The sequence below is a fragment of the Stegodyphus dumicola genome, chromosome 7, assembly GCF_044657685.1.
Source record: "Stegodyphus dumicola isolate Sdum_Otavi_A_Nest chromosome 7, ASM4465768v1".
Lineage (NCBI taxonomy): Eukaryota > Metazoa > Arthropoda > Arachnida > Araneae > Eresidae > Stegodyphus > Stegodyphus dumicola.
The window spans coordinates 30,396,809-30,412,670 of NC_140774.1; the positions used below are offsets into that span (position 1 = coordinate 30,396,809).

At 35.2% G+C, this 15,862-nt stretch overlaps 1 protein-coding gene across 4 annotated transcripts in view; it reads right to left on the reverse strand.

The window, feature by feature from the left end:
• qtc (GRIP domain-containing protein quick-to-court) overlaps positions 1-15,862 on the reverse strand; it is a 224,451-nt gene that overhangs the window by 143,704 nt on the left and 64,885 nt on the right. Inside the window, exon 1 of one of the 4 annotated variants that reach the window (XM_035351408.2) lies at positions 653-838. The exons of 2 other annotated variants lie outside the window; for them this stretch is intronic. In XM_035351408.2, the coding sequence (XP_035207299.1) occupies positions 653-719 (67 nt within the window). In that variant the 5' untranslated portion in view covers positions 720-838. Of the gene's footprint in view, positions 1-652; positions 839-15,862 lie in introns of those variants that run through there. One more of the 4 variants, XM_035351410.2, reaches the window with a different exon arrangement.

Below are 15,862 nucleotides of genomic sequence, written 5' to 3' on the forward strand. Positions count from 1 at the left end.
TTGGGAAAGGGCCAGAATTTTCGGGTGAGCTATTATAATTAAAATACATTGAAATGGTTCATTGGCTAAATCTGGATACAGAAAAGCAGGGATTTTTGTAGAAGAGAGATTTCAATTGATTTCAATGTTCCCTCCCCCCGACGAAGTGACAATGAAGTTGAATGGATTCTTCTTCTGTTACGTTCTTTTTTCATTAAATTTCATTAATTTTTTGAATTGAGGTATTTCTTGTTTAAAAGTTTTGGTTTAAACATTTTTTAAATTCTTTGTTGCATTTATAGAATTGTTTGAAATTTATTAATTAAGAATTTTAGTGTTTGGTTTTTGTGAAAAATTAGTTCTAAATTCCTTACTTTATGTCTTTGATGATAATTTATCTGACTATATATGTGTTTGCGTCATTGAAATGAAGCATATGTCTAGTGCATCTTCTGTGTTCCTTTCGAATCAGAATTTTGAAGCTTAGAATATGAAATTTAGATGATGTTTTTCGAGAATTAGCAAACTGAATTTGCGACAGAACAAAAACTTTTTTAAAAAATACAGTCTTAAAAAAATTAGAAGGGTTTAGTTTATATAATATGGCATTTTTTCAGGAACATAAGACTATGTTATGTGGTGGTTACTCGTATTATTAAATAATTATACATACCTTTATCCCTATCTCCATCTTGTATGCATAGACAAACTTCTTTAATTTCCTTACCAAATACATTCATGACTTCGAAATCATTTGAAGACAAAGAGGAATGTTTTTTGTTCTGCTCAAGCGTTATTCCTGAGGCATTTCATTTAAATTGAGAGGTCAACACGTGAAAATACGATGATAGGATTTACAAGTGGCAACAGCTGAAGCATTAAGTAAACATGCATCTTTAGAAAAAGCAGACACTTCTGTTCGTTTACGTCGCTTCCTTTGTTTGCTTTACGACAATCAGTTCCGGCGTAATTTGAACCAATCACCGTTACGGAACAATGGAAGCCGAAAGTATTGCGTAACGGTACTGGAACCAGAACAACTCGCAGGTAAAAATAATAATAATGATCACGAAAATATAAAAGGATAAATGAGTTTTGTAATCACAGAAAAGATCGAGGCCATAGAACGTGCATTTTCATCAGAAGTTTAGTTATTCCTTTGTCCAAGTGCGACAAGGTCGAGCTATTTGATCAGAAACTAATGATTAGTGAACGTACGTAATATGCTGAATGCATTGCTATTTACGACTGCAAAGGAACAAAAATTCGCATTAAGCCCGACATTCGTCTTTTTTCTCAGCAGATGTAAACTTCGTCTTACTTACTTTAAGTATAGAACTTCCGTTTCTGTAATGTTCGTATGATCTTAGTCAGACTAACTCTTGCATATACCCTTTTCTAACCTACCGCTTGCTATAGCAAATACGGTCTACTCATAGATCAAGGCTCTGATTGAAACAGAGAAAATTCTGTTTTACTTTGATTTTATTTTACGTTGGGGATATACTACTGCGAATCAGATGCAGTAACGGAAATGTATTTTGAGCTTAATTTTTTGTGAAATGGTAATATTAAAATCGTTTCACATTTCTTAGCTGTCCGATAATGCTTCTGTGCTATTAGGTATCATAGCAATTTTTAATTAGACTTTTCGAATATTTAATTTAGAATTTCACTTAAATGCTTAAGCCAATATTTTTTATTCGATTCACCATGAAAATGTTCTAAAGGCTTTTGAGAGACAGAGTGACTTAAAAGTACTGATTCAAAATATTCTTCGTGTTGTCAATTTTAACTGCTCCGAAGGGTATGTATGGTATTTGATTAACACGTCGATGTGTTCAAGTTCAGATCTCGAATAAGCATGGATGACTGCAGAATTTTTGAAGAATGAGGCTTCTTAAACATCATCGATTCGAAAGACCTCTGCAGTAAGGTGGTGATAGTGTGAAGTATTTCATTATGGCAAAGCACACGAGGGCTATCTGTTAAAGGCGAGGGATGACTTCAAGAAGGACTTTCTAAGAGAAACTGGCTGGTATACACGTTACACATGAGAAAAACCACGAAAACGCCCATGCAACTAGTCCGTTCGTAGGATTCGAATCTCGGACCGAACTACCAGTGTTTAGCGACTTTACCGCTCGGTGGTTGGCCCTCTGCGGTAAGGGAGATCCTGTAATAAGGAAAGAAAGGTACGAGTCTCTCGGATTCCGTTTTCTGGGCTGTTTGAAATCGAAATAAGGGATGGAGGTGGGCAAAGTCATACTGTCTGCGTTAGTGCTTAAAGCCTATGCTTATTAACATATACATTCTTAATTAAATAATAATTATTTATGAGGTATTCCATAACTTAAGCACCTGGTTTTTAACAAAAAATTAGTCTAATTTAAGCCTGATAGCATGACTTCACAATTACATACAATTTAATAATACTGTTTATGAATAGGTTAAGGGTATCCCTATGGGCTCTATTTCATCTTCTGCAATATCTGCATCTTCTGCAATACTTCTGCATGTACCTCTTTACTAAAGAATTTGAATTCCAAAAAGCACTAAATAAAGAACAACGATTTTATTTTTCGAATACATTCAGATATATTGATACTATCTCAGCAATTCATAATTTTGAAGAACCCCCCCCCCCCAAATAATATTTATCCTACCTGCAGAAAACTTGTAGATTTATATATTTTAGACTTAAAAAAAACTATGACAAAAGAAGAGAATTTAATTTCAGTACTATCAAATTAATTACCTGACATTCCAGCATGTCAAAAAAAGTAATTCTTAACGCTATTCATACCTAACTCATTAGAATAAAAAATGTTTGCAGAAATTAATTTTTTTTTCAAGAAGGAATCCTGCTATTAGTAAATCTTCTCCTAGAAAATAGAACTCCCAAATACAAAATTTGCCAAATATTAGGTTAGGTTATTTAATTCCGGCAAAGCCTCGATGGCTATCTGCTTAAGGGGAGGGATGCCTTCGCGGAGGACTTTCTAAGGAAAACTGAGGTTCGTATAGTATACACGTTACACATGGGGAAAACCACGAGAACACCCATGCAGCCCGCCCGTTCGCGGGATTCGAACCTCAGATCGAACTACCACTGTTCAGCGACTTTACCGCTCCGCCGCTGGTGTGCCTGCCAAATATTAGGATAAACAGATATTAACTACAATTTTTAATTTACATGTTTACAGCGATATGATCCTCTTACACTCAAGCGAGAGGCAGGTAAAGCAGGATGGCTTTTACAAGTAATTTAATGTTAATTTGTAATTAATCCCTCTGTAAAATATGTATGTACTTCCTCAGATTTTAGTTTATAATAAAAAAATATCTAGCATCTTTCCTTTTATTCACAAAAGAACCAGTTTCTTTTCAAAGACGTATTACAGCTCGTTCACGTGAATACTTTATTCTTTATACTAGCTTTTTTTTCACTATTTCCTTAGTTGTTTGCCAGAATTAGTTTAAAATCCAGCCACGTGCTCGCCAAATGCAGAACTCTGGAAGAACCCCTTCCGTTTTGCTTACCATACCCAATTCCACTCTCCTTTTCCGACGACTGAAGATGCCACTAGTTTTGGAAACCCTACTTTCACGAATTCAAATCAAAGAATTTTGGCAACGTGTCCTTTCAAGTGCATATCTGTTAAGGAAATTAACGCCATTTTCCCCAAACTGTAATAATAAGTTTTAATTCCGCATTTTCATAATTTTGATGCTCTTTCAATTTGAGCATGCTTAGTTCAAAATTGCCAGCTTGTAAAAAGATTCTATTTTTACTTTCTTTGCACATAACAGTTTTTAAGAGCTAAAGGATTAGACCATCACGTTGATAAGTCAGCTCTTTTTTAATTGTACGTTTAACTACTAGGAAATTTTCATAATTTATATGAATAACGTTTGTCAAGTTTTTGCATACAGTTTGAGTAGTTTTTCTTTCAGTTTAATATAACTTGGTATTTTGTATATTTTAAATTTAAGTTTGTTTGTGTTTAAATTTATTATATTTTCTCTGCTTATAATTGAAAGAGTAGGGAACGGCATGTGGGTGTAGATCAGGGGTTCCTAGCCTGTTAAACGATCGGCGGAAGCCATGGTGCCTGCAAGCATAGTCTTGGGAACCTCTGGTGTAGATTTTCGATAACGAAATAATTTTTCAAACAAGAAATTAATTTACAGCGGTTTGAGTTTTACAGTATCGAGAGAAACGAAACATGTTGCTTGGGATTCATTAATCGTCCCGGTTTAATGTATTAAACACTTACCCCTTGAAAAGTTCTGTTTGAAATATTAAACAAGATTCATTAATTTTTTAGATTCATTCTTTAATTTAAATTTTTACACCACTGTTTAAATATTTTTGCTTTACAACTGATAAAATTTTAGTTTCCAACTTACACTTTAAGTCTTTTTCACTGACGCTATAACTAGGACCTATACCATTTTCCTGAGATAGGATAATAAATTAAATAATCATTTCTTTTCGAACTCAAAGTTTTATATATATATATATACATTTGATCAATCTAAATGATGAAAACTATTCACTTCAGAGGATTTTCGTTTCATTAAGTGCCATTTATTACTTTTCATCCCTTCTAAGCAAAGATTTTATAACAGTTTCTATCTGCTTATAACAGTTATAACATCGCAGCAAAAAATAAAATTTTATCATTCAAAGCAAAAGTTCACATTTGACAAAACTATTGATTATTGCACGTCAGCCTACTCATTAAAATATATCTACTGTTTTATTCATATTGAATTACTTTGTGTTTAAAAATTTTAATCTCACCCTCAACATTTTTACATTGAGAGTCGATCGTATCAATATTTATTGCATTTTGAATGCCAATGTAACCTTGAAAGGAAGGAAAGGAACATTTGCGTAGAATACAGTCTATGGGCTACTGCGTCTAGATATTTTTTAATTCCTTATCTAGATAACTTGTTGACAACACAAAGATACGTTTAAATCTGTGCAACATATGTTGAATGTTTTTATTTTATCGACCTATATGTCCGGAAAATGCTACGCACTTCTGGAAATAATCCGGATAATCAAAACTACCACATCCATCGCACGGTTTAAACGCATCCAAAAACGCTCCTTTGGACGTAATATAAAATCTAAAACCTTTCAGATTTTTTATTTATTTATTTATTTAATGTTGCTGATCTTTTTGGTTGCAGACAGCACACGTTAGTTTTTTTTTTTTATAGAAACACACAGGGCGATCATAAAAAACTTCCCCGACTTATGAACCCCTAGAGGTATGGCAAATCCGCTCACCTCATCGAAAATGAAATTTCAACTATTGTTATTCGAATGTATGCGCTCAAGATTGGGATGATTTGAAACAATAAAGCTCTCACTGTTAGGGTTACAGTGAAATAATTTCGAAATTTTCGAAAGGCAACCCACTTCTTTACTGCAAAAATTGAGCAATGAGCAATTTTCCATGAGCAGCTCATTGAAAAACCATAAATGGCGTTGGAACGGTACACGTATGACAAAAATTGCCGGCGTAAAACATTTGCATAGAAAAGCATTGTAAAGGACCAAAGGCAACAAACACAAGAGAGCAGTGGGAAATTCTTTTTATTGGAATTACAAGTTTTCTATGTGTTCAACGTTTCAAAGAAGAGTCATCTCCCATAACTTTGATGTTTCGTAGACACCGCCATTCGCGACTTCACTCCGATGGATTTCTTTTACTGGGGTTATCTGAAATCTACGGTGTAACCATCAAATCCATGAGATTTGTGAGAACTGAATGATGCAATAAAACGTGAAGTTGTGCAGATTCCTCTCGCAATATTGTGTTTGTCATCGTTGTCAATAATCTCCAGTATGCAATGCACTATCGTCTGCGAAGGTGGGCACGTTGAAAACTTATAATTCCAATAAAAGTACTTCTTCCTCTCTTGTGTTGTCATTGCTCGTTTAGAATGCTTTTATGTGCAAATATTTTACGCAAGCAATATTCGTCATACGCGTATCGTTTCAAAGCGATTTATGATTTTTCCAATGATCTGATCAATTTGCGCAGGGAAAAAGTGGGTGTCGCTGTTCAGAAATTTCGATTTTTTTCACTGTGACAGTAACCGAGAGAGCTCTGTTATTTTAATTCATTGCAATTTCAAGCTCATACCTTCAAATAATAATATCTTAAATTTAATTTAATTTTGTTGAGCTGATAGGTCGCTATGGTTTCATATACCCAGGAATTATTTTTATGACCACCATATATATGCGTCCACTAGTAGTTGTAGTTTAATTGATCTGAAAGTTAACTTTTGGTCGCACTCAGCTAAAAGACATTGAAGGTGCAGAAACTGAATTAACTATTCTACTAAGTTTCAAGTGCAAAAATGGCTGTTCCTTAGGCTTAGCTCTCCATTTAAACTTTTACATTGTTGCTAATTCTACAACTATTGCATGCAGATTAACTTAAAGGCGTACAAACCTTAACTGGAACATAAAAACCACATAATTTAATCACTCTAAAAGAAAAAAAAATCTGATGTGTACACCACATGACTTCCTTGTATTGGAATATTAAATCGGAATATTAAATTATACGTTATAACGTTGCGCGCCTACAACTTGCACGCAACCAAGGGTGACTGTGAAAGCTTGTATAAACCACAGAGTCTTGTAAAGGGTTTAAGTCCCTTTTTATTCAACGTAATGAATTACAATTGCGTTCTCTTAACGCTTACAAACGGTGCCAACTCGGCAGTCAAAATAAAAATAAGAACCTGAAAAGAAAGTAAAGACAATATTCTAACTACGAGGCTCTCTAAAATAACTAACTCACCGCGTTTTACAAAAGCCGCAGCTAATTCAGCAGACTTGAAGCTCACTGGAACAATTGCAACTACTTCCCGCCAAGCACATAGGCCGCAACGCGGGGTTCTTCAATTCTCGATTTCTACCTCCGCGCTCGCTAAGTAAGAATAACTCTAACTGAACTTGTTTCCTTCTATTTAAATCATACTACTTCCGCTGATAATTTGAATGCTTGCGCGTTCTACTCAAATTTACATATTCTGGCATTGGCAGTTCCAGGGGAAAGTAAGGCTTGACAGGAAAGATAGTTTAAACTTAAAATAAATGTTAGTTAAAATAAATATAAACCCTACATTTGCCGCTGCCAGAATTTGGAAAACTTGGAAGCAGGTCCTACAAACGACCTGTTGTAAGTTTATCTAATTCTGAACTAACTGGCGAAAGCCTCGTTTACACAAAAAAAATCTTATGTAACAATTAAAATTCTGTTAGTCGTTACAAAGCTTTCTTCTTACAGCAACTTTTCCTGGACTTCATCAATCAATCTTGGTCTTTCCTTCCAGCATCTGGAAGGAATAAGTATCAGTATCTTTCTACATACATTATAATTTACACTTTCTTGACACAATAAATTTTTGTCTTTAACGTTTCGTTTTTCTTAGTTATTGCTTACTTCACATTCATTCAATTTTTCAAGCATTAATTTAACTTTACCCTGGCTCTCCACCATGTGTGGTGTCAAACGGGAATATTCGTGTTTTAGTCTTAACAACACTTCCCCTAACCACCATGATTTGTTAGAATTCAACAACCAAATAGACACACCTTACTCGACATTCTACAACTCAATGAGCTACTTTAATATTCTTAAAAATTCAAATGTAGGTGGAGAACCCTACAAAACACATTCATTCTAACTTCCCCTTCATTCATCTTTAAACATGCAGGCTTTCGCTCTAAAGCATGACTTTATCTACAATTTACTACTTAAATTTTGACTTCATTGCTTTTAAGCATTCACTTTTAGCATCTACAATTTTATGCTTCTAGACTAAATTCTACTTTTACATAACATGCAAGTATTTACATACATTTACAAAAGTTTAATACATATGCTTTTTACAGTTTACCATAAAATGAATAAGAGAAAATAAATTTTTACTTTACTCATTCTTCGCCAAGCTGGCGGCACTGAAACTAAAATTCTTATTAGTACAAGAATACGAAGTTATTTTTATCTCCGGCCAAATTTTGGCTTTAACATAACAGAATTAGTCTTTCGACCAACAGAAAATGCTTGTTTTTAGCTTTTACACTTAAAGAAAATAATACTTTTGCCTTAGCTAAATAAAGTAAAACAAAACTAAGTCTCAACCGAGACATATTGACTTTCGTCAAAACATAGAACTTCGTACTTATGCATAACATTTCGGAACAAAAGAGAAAAAAAAATTATAGAAGGTTTTAACTTATCTTTGAGTTTTCGATGCTTGAAACTCCGTCATCCGTTTTTGACAAAATTGATCCCAAGTTAGAGGTGTCATGGATGTCAATCTTCTCCTTGTTGATCTCCGAGTGTCGTCCCCGTTGTTTTTTCTTTTGCGTCCTCTACATGCTGGCCTCTTGACGGAGTAATCGTCTGGTTGTTGGCCTTTGCGTTTCTGCCTGGGACGGCTGGTCTTGACGTCCTCCGGTCTGGAGTCCTTCTTGAATTTCTTCTGTTCGTCGTATTTTTGTGCCTCCTGTTGGCGTTTCAGTTTCCGGAACGGCGGCCTTGCTGGCACCTGACTCTGTGGCCGTGTGCGCGTTCTCCTTGATGTGTAATTTCTCCTGCCATCTTTTGTAGGTGGTGTTTTCGTCTTTACTACGGTTTCTTTACCCGGTTCATCTGTATTTTTGTTTTTCTTAAACGCCGGAATTTGAAAATCCTTTTTTCTTTTTGATACCGACGTCCGGGTTGTAGAAGTGCTAGGTCTCTCTTCAGTTCTCCGTTTCTTGGGTGGTGGAATAGTTGTTGCAGTCTCTGGCCCTTCTATTTCGTTTAGACTGGAGTCCTGCAAGAAACTTTTAAGGATTTCAAAATCATTTGGATTATAGTATTTTTTCACCTGGTCGGGACTTGCTTTACAGATTTCCCCTCTCTCGTTTTTAAGATATAAGACTACTCCTTTGATTTCCTGAATTACATAGGGGCCTTCAAACTTTGGAGCTAGCTTTGCCATAAAATTGTCTGGGGCACTTGATAAAGAAAATTTCCGTTTCAATACTTTATCCCCAACTTTAAAATCTGCTTCACGGCGTTTTCTATCATAATAAATTTTCTGCCTATTTCTTGCCGTATCCGAGGTTTTAAGCGCCTGATCAATTAGCTTTTGCACGTCCTTTTGTCTAAATTCCTGCTCTCTTTGTTGCACAAAGAATAATTTATCTAAAGGCGTAATTAACTTTCTGCCTAAAAATAATTCTGCTGGAGTTTTTCCCGTAGTATCATGATGTGCCGTTCTTAAAGCATAAGCTAATTCATTTATGTAGCCATCCCAGCGCTTGTGATGTGTGCTAACGTAACTGCGAATTATTTTTACAATGTTTTTATTAACTCTTTCTGCTATGTTAGCCTGTGGTCTATACGGAACCATTTTGATATGGCGTATATCAAGTCCATTGCATATGTTTTCAAATATTTGATTAATGAATTGTTTTCCGTTATCGCTAATGACTTTTATCGGTGCACCGTATTTTAAAATGTATCTGTGTAAGAATGCATCTGCGACTGTTTTGGCTGACGCGCGTTTAAGTGGAACAATTTCTATCCATTTTGAAAAATGATCTACTATTACTAAAAGAAAACGATTTTTATTTAACTCGCTCTGGGGGAAGGGACCAAGGAGATCTATGCCTAAAATTTCATTCGGAAATGTAGCGCGAATGCTATTTAAGTACCCGGCCGGGCTGTAATTAATATCATTTATTAACTGACATTGATTGCAGGACCTGACATACGCCGTTACTATTTTGTATAATTGCGGGAAATATACCGCCTCGCGTACCCTTTTTAAAGTCTTTCTGACCCCGAGGTGGCCCGCTGTTTTTTTTTCGTGCAACTCCTTCAAAATGCTTAATCGAAGCGAGGCTGGGATGACTGGCTTATACTCAAGATTTTCGTTTGTTGTTTTCGTATCTATTATTTCATAGTTTTTTGCTCTATTTCTTATCGCATCGATATCTGTGTGCTCAAAGCTTTCGGGGGCTTTCAAATAAGCATAGATATTTCCAAATTCAGGATCAGCTTTCAGTTCAGTAATAACCGTATCTCTAGAATCTAAAATTTTTGAAGTCAACACAGCGCATTTAAGTTCATTACCTTCATCGTCCAGTTTTATACGAGAAAGTGCGTCAGCTACATTGTTTTCCTTACCCGGTTTATATTTTATTGTGATATTATATTCTTGGAGTTTTAAAGCCCATCTTATTAACCTGGGCGTTAGGTTTTTTCCCGAGTAAAGTCTACCAACAGCCGCATGATCCGAAAAGACTGTTACTGGCGATTTGCCGAAATAAACTCGAAATTTGTGTACAGCCATTAATACGGCTAATGTTTCTCTTTCTGTAGCTGTATAATTCCTTTGTGTTTGATTCAATGTTTTACTAAAAAATGCCAGCGGATGGTTATTTTGCATAAGAACCGCACCCACCGCATAGTCTGATGCATCTGCCGCAATTTCCAGGTTTTCGTCCCCCCTCAGGGAATTTTAAAACAGGGGCATTAATAAGCGCTTCTTTTAATCTTTCAAAAGCCGTGTTAGCTTCCGCTGTCCACGTAAATTTACTCTTTTTTCTTTTGATTACTAAGAGTGGTTCAACAATATTAGCGAAATCTTTTATGAAAGATCGATAATAAGAACATAATCCAAGGAAAGACGAAAGTTTCTTGGCGGTGTTGGGCGGTGGGAAATTCTTAATAGCTTTTATTTTTGAATCTTGCGTTTCTATACCCTTTTGCGAAATTTTATAACCGAGATATTTAAGTTCTTTAGTTGCGAACTTGCATTTTGAGGCGTTAATTGTAAGACCGGCCTCTTTTAATAATTTAAAAACTTGTTCGAGGTCATTAACGTGTTGTTCCAACGTACTACTCGTTATAATTATATCATCTAGATAAATTAAAGTTGATTTTCCTAGGACAGGCTTTAGAACAATGTCCATAGCTCTCTGGAATGTTGATGGGGCCCCACACAACCCAAAAGGCATGCGTAAAAATGCATAAGTGCCCGATTTTGTTATAAACGTGGTTTTATGTATATCTTCGGGTCTCATAGCTATTTGATAGTAGCCAGACGTTAAGTCCAAAGTAGACATATATCTCGTCGATTTGATCTGTCTAATGATCTCGTCTATAACCGGCAAAGGGTAAACTGGGAATTTAGTTATGCTATTTAGTTTTCTATAATCGATAGCAAACCTCCAAGCCCTTTTATCCGAAGGAGGAAACTCGTTCTTTTTCCTACATAGTACGACTGGACTCGCGTATTCACTATTTATGGGCGTTATTATTTTATTCTTTAACATCTCCTGAATATGTTCTTCGATGATTACGTCTTTTTGTTTGTCATAGCGGTAAGGTTTAGTCCTACAAGATTTTTCGGCATTTAATTGAATCTTGTGAGTCACGATCTGACAGTTTCCCGGTTTTTCTGAAAACAAATGAGAAAAATTACTCACCACTTGCTGTATTGCTTTACTTTCCTGGTCATTCAAATGGCTAAGGTCCAATTCAGTTGTCTCCACCGATTCCACCGCCCTCTGGTCCATCTTCAGCACCACGGAACTATCTTGAAAATTTAATTTGGCCCTCGCGGCCCTTAAAAAGTCCATACCTAAAATAAGAGAGTGTTGGAGGTGTTTCACCACAAAAATTAATACTTTGAGATTTTCCTCTTTTACCTGTATGTTTAATGATACTTTCCCGATGCAGTGACATGTTTTTCCTTGCGCCGCTATAATTTCCGTATTTCTGGTTTTAAAGAGTCGTATCCTATAAAAATTCTTTTTGAAGAACTTTTCACTCATGAAATTTCCTTCTGCTCCTGTATCGATGAGGGCTTCTACTGGTACATCGCCAACCAAGACTTGTATAATTGGTAGCTGTGAGTTTTTTACGATGACTGTATTTAGATGTCTATTTGAGGGTTTTTCTAAAACTTCCGGGGTCTGGACCCTCCCTTTCACAGGCCCCTCTAGTCGTTTAAAGCTTTCCTTTCAATCTGTGTCTTCTGGGTACGCGGATGCTTATTTTCAAATTTTCTTTTTGGGCCTTGACCTTCGAGTTTCGATGCGTTAGCTTGATAGTTCTTTCCCCCATATGAACGATTTCCATTTCTGGTTTCCTCCTTCCTTCTGGTACTTTGAGAATATGTTTCCCCTCTCGCTCTTTCCGCGATTCTGCGATTTTGAAACTTCACCGCCAATTCGAAGAGTTCCTGCAATGTTCTTGTCTTGGGTTTCTAATTTCAAAGTAGTCTTGGACAGCGGGTAACAATCTTGGTAATATTATTTCAATAATCTCCGCATCGGGTTTCTTGCCATACAGCATATCCGTTAGCTTGATTTTTCGTAAAATAAAGTCCGTCAATTGTGCTGTATCCCGTTGATAGAAACTATATAGCTCGGCTTCCAGCCGTGCGCGATCTTTCACTATGGGGAAGGCCTTTACTAACGATTTTTTGAAATTTTCAAATGTATATGTCGGGCTTCCAAATTCCCCTAATAGAAATTTGCCTATGTTCTTCCACCATAGCGCGGCCTGTCCTCTTAGTGCTGATGTGGCGATAGCAACTTTTTGTCTTTCAGGCACAGGATAGAGCTGAAAGTGGTTTTCTATACCTTCTAAAAATACGGACACCGAATTTTTTCCGTCGAAATAGATGTTTGGCTTGATTGATGCTCTCAAAGTCTGGACCAGGTATCCATATCCTTCTAACTGAGTTGTCATTTCTTGGTGTTGTCCAGCGGCTTCCATCCAGTTTTCGGCCATTTCAGTTCGATAAGTGTTCGGGCGCCAATATAACGTTGCGCGCCTACAACTTGCACGCAACCAAGGGTGACTGTGAAAGCTTGTATAAACCACAGAGTCTTGTAAAGGGTTTAAGTCCCTTTTTATTCAACGTAATGAATTACAATTGCGTTCTCTTAACGCTTACAAACGGTGCCAACTCGGCAGTCAAAATAAAAATAAGAACCTGAAAAGAAAGTAAAGACAATATTCTAACTACGAGGCTCTCTAAAATAACTAACTCACCGCGTTTTACAAAAGCCGCAGCTAATTCAGCAGACTTGAAGCTCACTGGAACAATTGCAACTACTTCCCGCCAAGCACATAGGCCGCAACGCGGGGTTCTTCAATTCTCGATTTCTACCTCCGCGCTCGCTAAGTAAGAATAACTCTAACTGAACTTGTTTCCTTCTATTTAAATCATACTACTTCCGCTGATAATTTGAATGCTTGCGCGTTCTACTCAAATTTACATATTCTGGCATTGGCAGTTCCAGGGGAAAGTAAGGCTTGACAGGAAAGATAGTTTAAACTTAAAATAAATGTTAGTTAAAATAAATATAAACCCTACAACGTATATTTTCTTGCATTTCATTTAAACTTATTGGATTGAATTAAATCTACTTCGCCGACAGCGCATAAACCACAATAGAATAAATGCATTCTTTAAAATTCACTCTAGTATTTGTTTACCATAGCGAAACTCTGGCGCTAGATTCACTTAACAGTATTAATAATTATATAACAGTTAACTTATATAATAATTTTATAACGGAAACTAAGTTAACTGTTATATAATCCAATAATTATATAACAGTTAACTTATATATTTCGTTCATATTTTAACTCATAATGCACAAAATTTATATCATTTAAAGAATAGAATTATCTAATCGTTCCCACATGTTCTATTCAAATGCTATAATAAAGCTAGAATGATGTATAAAAGAAATTAAGAAAACAAAACAAAAAAGAAACAGTTTTTCACAGACGATTGAGTATTTCTCATTTAATAAATTCAGTTCTCACTTCGCGAGAAGGCAAAAATACATAAAAACTCAAAATATCTATATTAAAAATTACGAAGTAAATCTTAAACGCTTATTTCCTCGAAAAAATTCCAGAAAGGATTAAGCATGATTTAAATAATAAATGAAGGCGTTATCTTTGTTGTTGCGAAGCTAAGTTTCTCTAGATTGGCATCAAATCCACTAGTCTCCTGTTTCAAATGTAAACATCAATGGCCGCCATTAAAAAAGGTTTAGCGGCAATCAAACAACTTTAAAATTGCTGATAATTCTAAAAATATTGCACTCAGATTTACTAAAGGCATAAAATCCTTAACCGGAAGATAATAACAACATAATTCAATCATTTTTAAAGAAAAAAAGGTACAATTTACCAACATATAAGAGTAAAGAAACTGAGATCACTGAGTCGGGTAACAGAGTGGTTATATATATAAATATATTTATATACGTTTGGTGTGACCGATTGCAACCAAAATACGAGGTGCACATCTACATGTTATAGCAGTCCTACATACAAAATTTCAACGTTCTGAGGCTACTCGTTTTTGAGTTATGCGAGATACGTACGTACATACGTTCGTACAGACGCCACGAAAAATTCTCTTCAGAATTCATTTTAAAGCAGTTTTATAATTTTTTTAAAGGAAAAGAGTATTTTATTCTGTCCTTACGTACAGATATCACACAAAAACATCGTTAAATTGCATTCGATAGCGGTCAAAATGGATATTTTCGTTGAAATATGCTGCCTGAAACTTTTCGCGATTACAATACTTCCTTTTTACTTCGTACATGGAAGTAAAAATACACAATTTACTAGCATATAGGAATAAAAAAAACTGAGCTCACTGAGCCGGGTAACAATGTGTTTAATATATACACATATTTATATAAGAGTGGTGCAGCCGATTGCAAGGAAAAAGGGAGGTGTACAACTGCATGCTAAAGCAGTCCCAAATAAAAATTTCAACGTTCTACGGCTACTTGTTCTTGGTTTATGCGAGATAAATTTATACGTACGTATGTCTAGACGTCAAGAAAAAAAATCTCTTCTAGATCCATTTTACAATCCTTTTTGGCAAAAAGTGAATTAGAAGTTTTAGTCCTTAGCAATGGCAACAATAGTTCTATTACATAAAAGACAGTGCCGAATGGAAGAGGAGAAAACCCAAACGATTCTGTGTATTCATAATATAGGGTAATCGAAATACCTGTTTTATTGCAAATATCCATAATTTCAACTGAATACATTAAACACAATTTTATCTATAACAATTAAACGTATTTTAAAAAATTAAAATAAATATTTAAATTACTAAAAAGTGCGTTTATTGCTTTTAAATCCATAAATTTGATAAGCATTTACGGAAACATTAAATCTGAAATCTAAATTACATAGCTTATGTTCAGGCGAATGGCAACATTCTGAGAACTGTCTGCAGTTGGTTGCTTGAGAACCCACAAAGATCGTATGCTTCGGTCAATGGCAATACTTCTCTAGTAGCATGAATGATAAATGCATGGTAGTGTAACGTAACGTAATGCAACTATAACAAAAATTCTGAAAAAATTCCGAATTTTTTATCGTCAAAATGTATTATAAAATAAATAATTGGAATCCTCGAACCGAAAAATTAATTTCTCTTGCAGATTTCAACTTGCCTAATACGCTTTCAAAACTTCTACTAAAAATAAATTTCACCAGAATGATGCAATCTTCAAGTCAAGGAAGTCATTTTACAAGAAAATGCCTCGCCGAATGATTTATTATATACCTGATTAGTTTAGAATCTGGGTATTTCCAAAACAATTTAGATTTTCAAAATATTTGATGGAATTTGACTAACGTAAATGCAATCAAAACCTGAATTTCAACGTCAAAACCTAATCCGGACCTGCAGATCACTATACAAATACATCTGTTTTCCGCATGCTTACCTAAATAAGTTTAATAAAAGTTTAAATAAATTGAAAGCATGTTATGCTTAAATA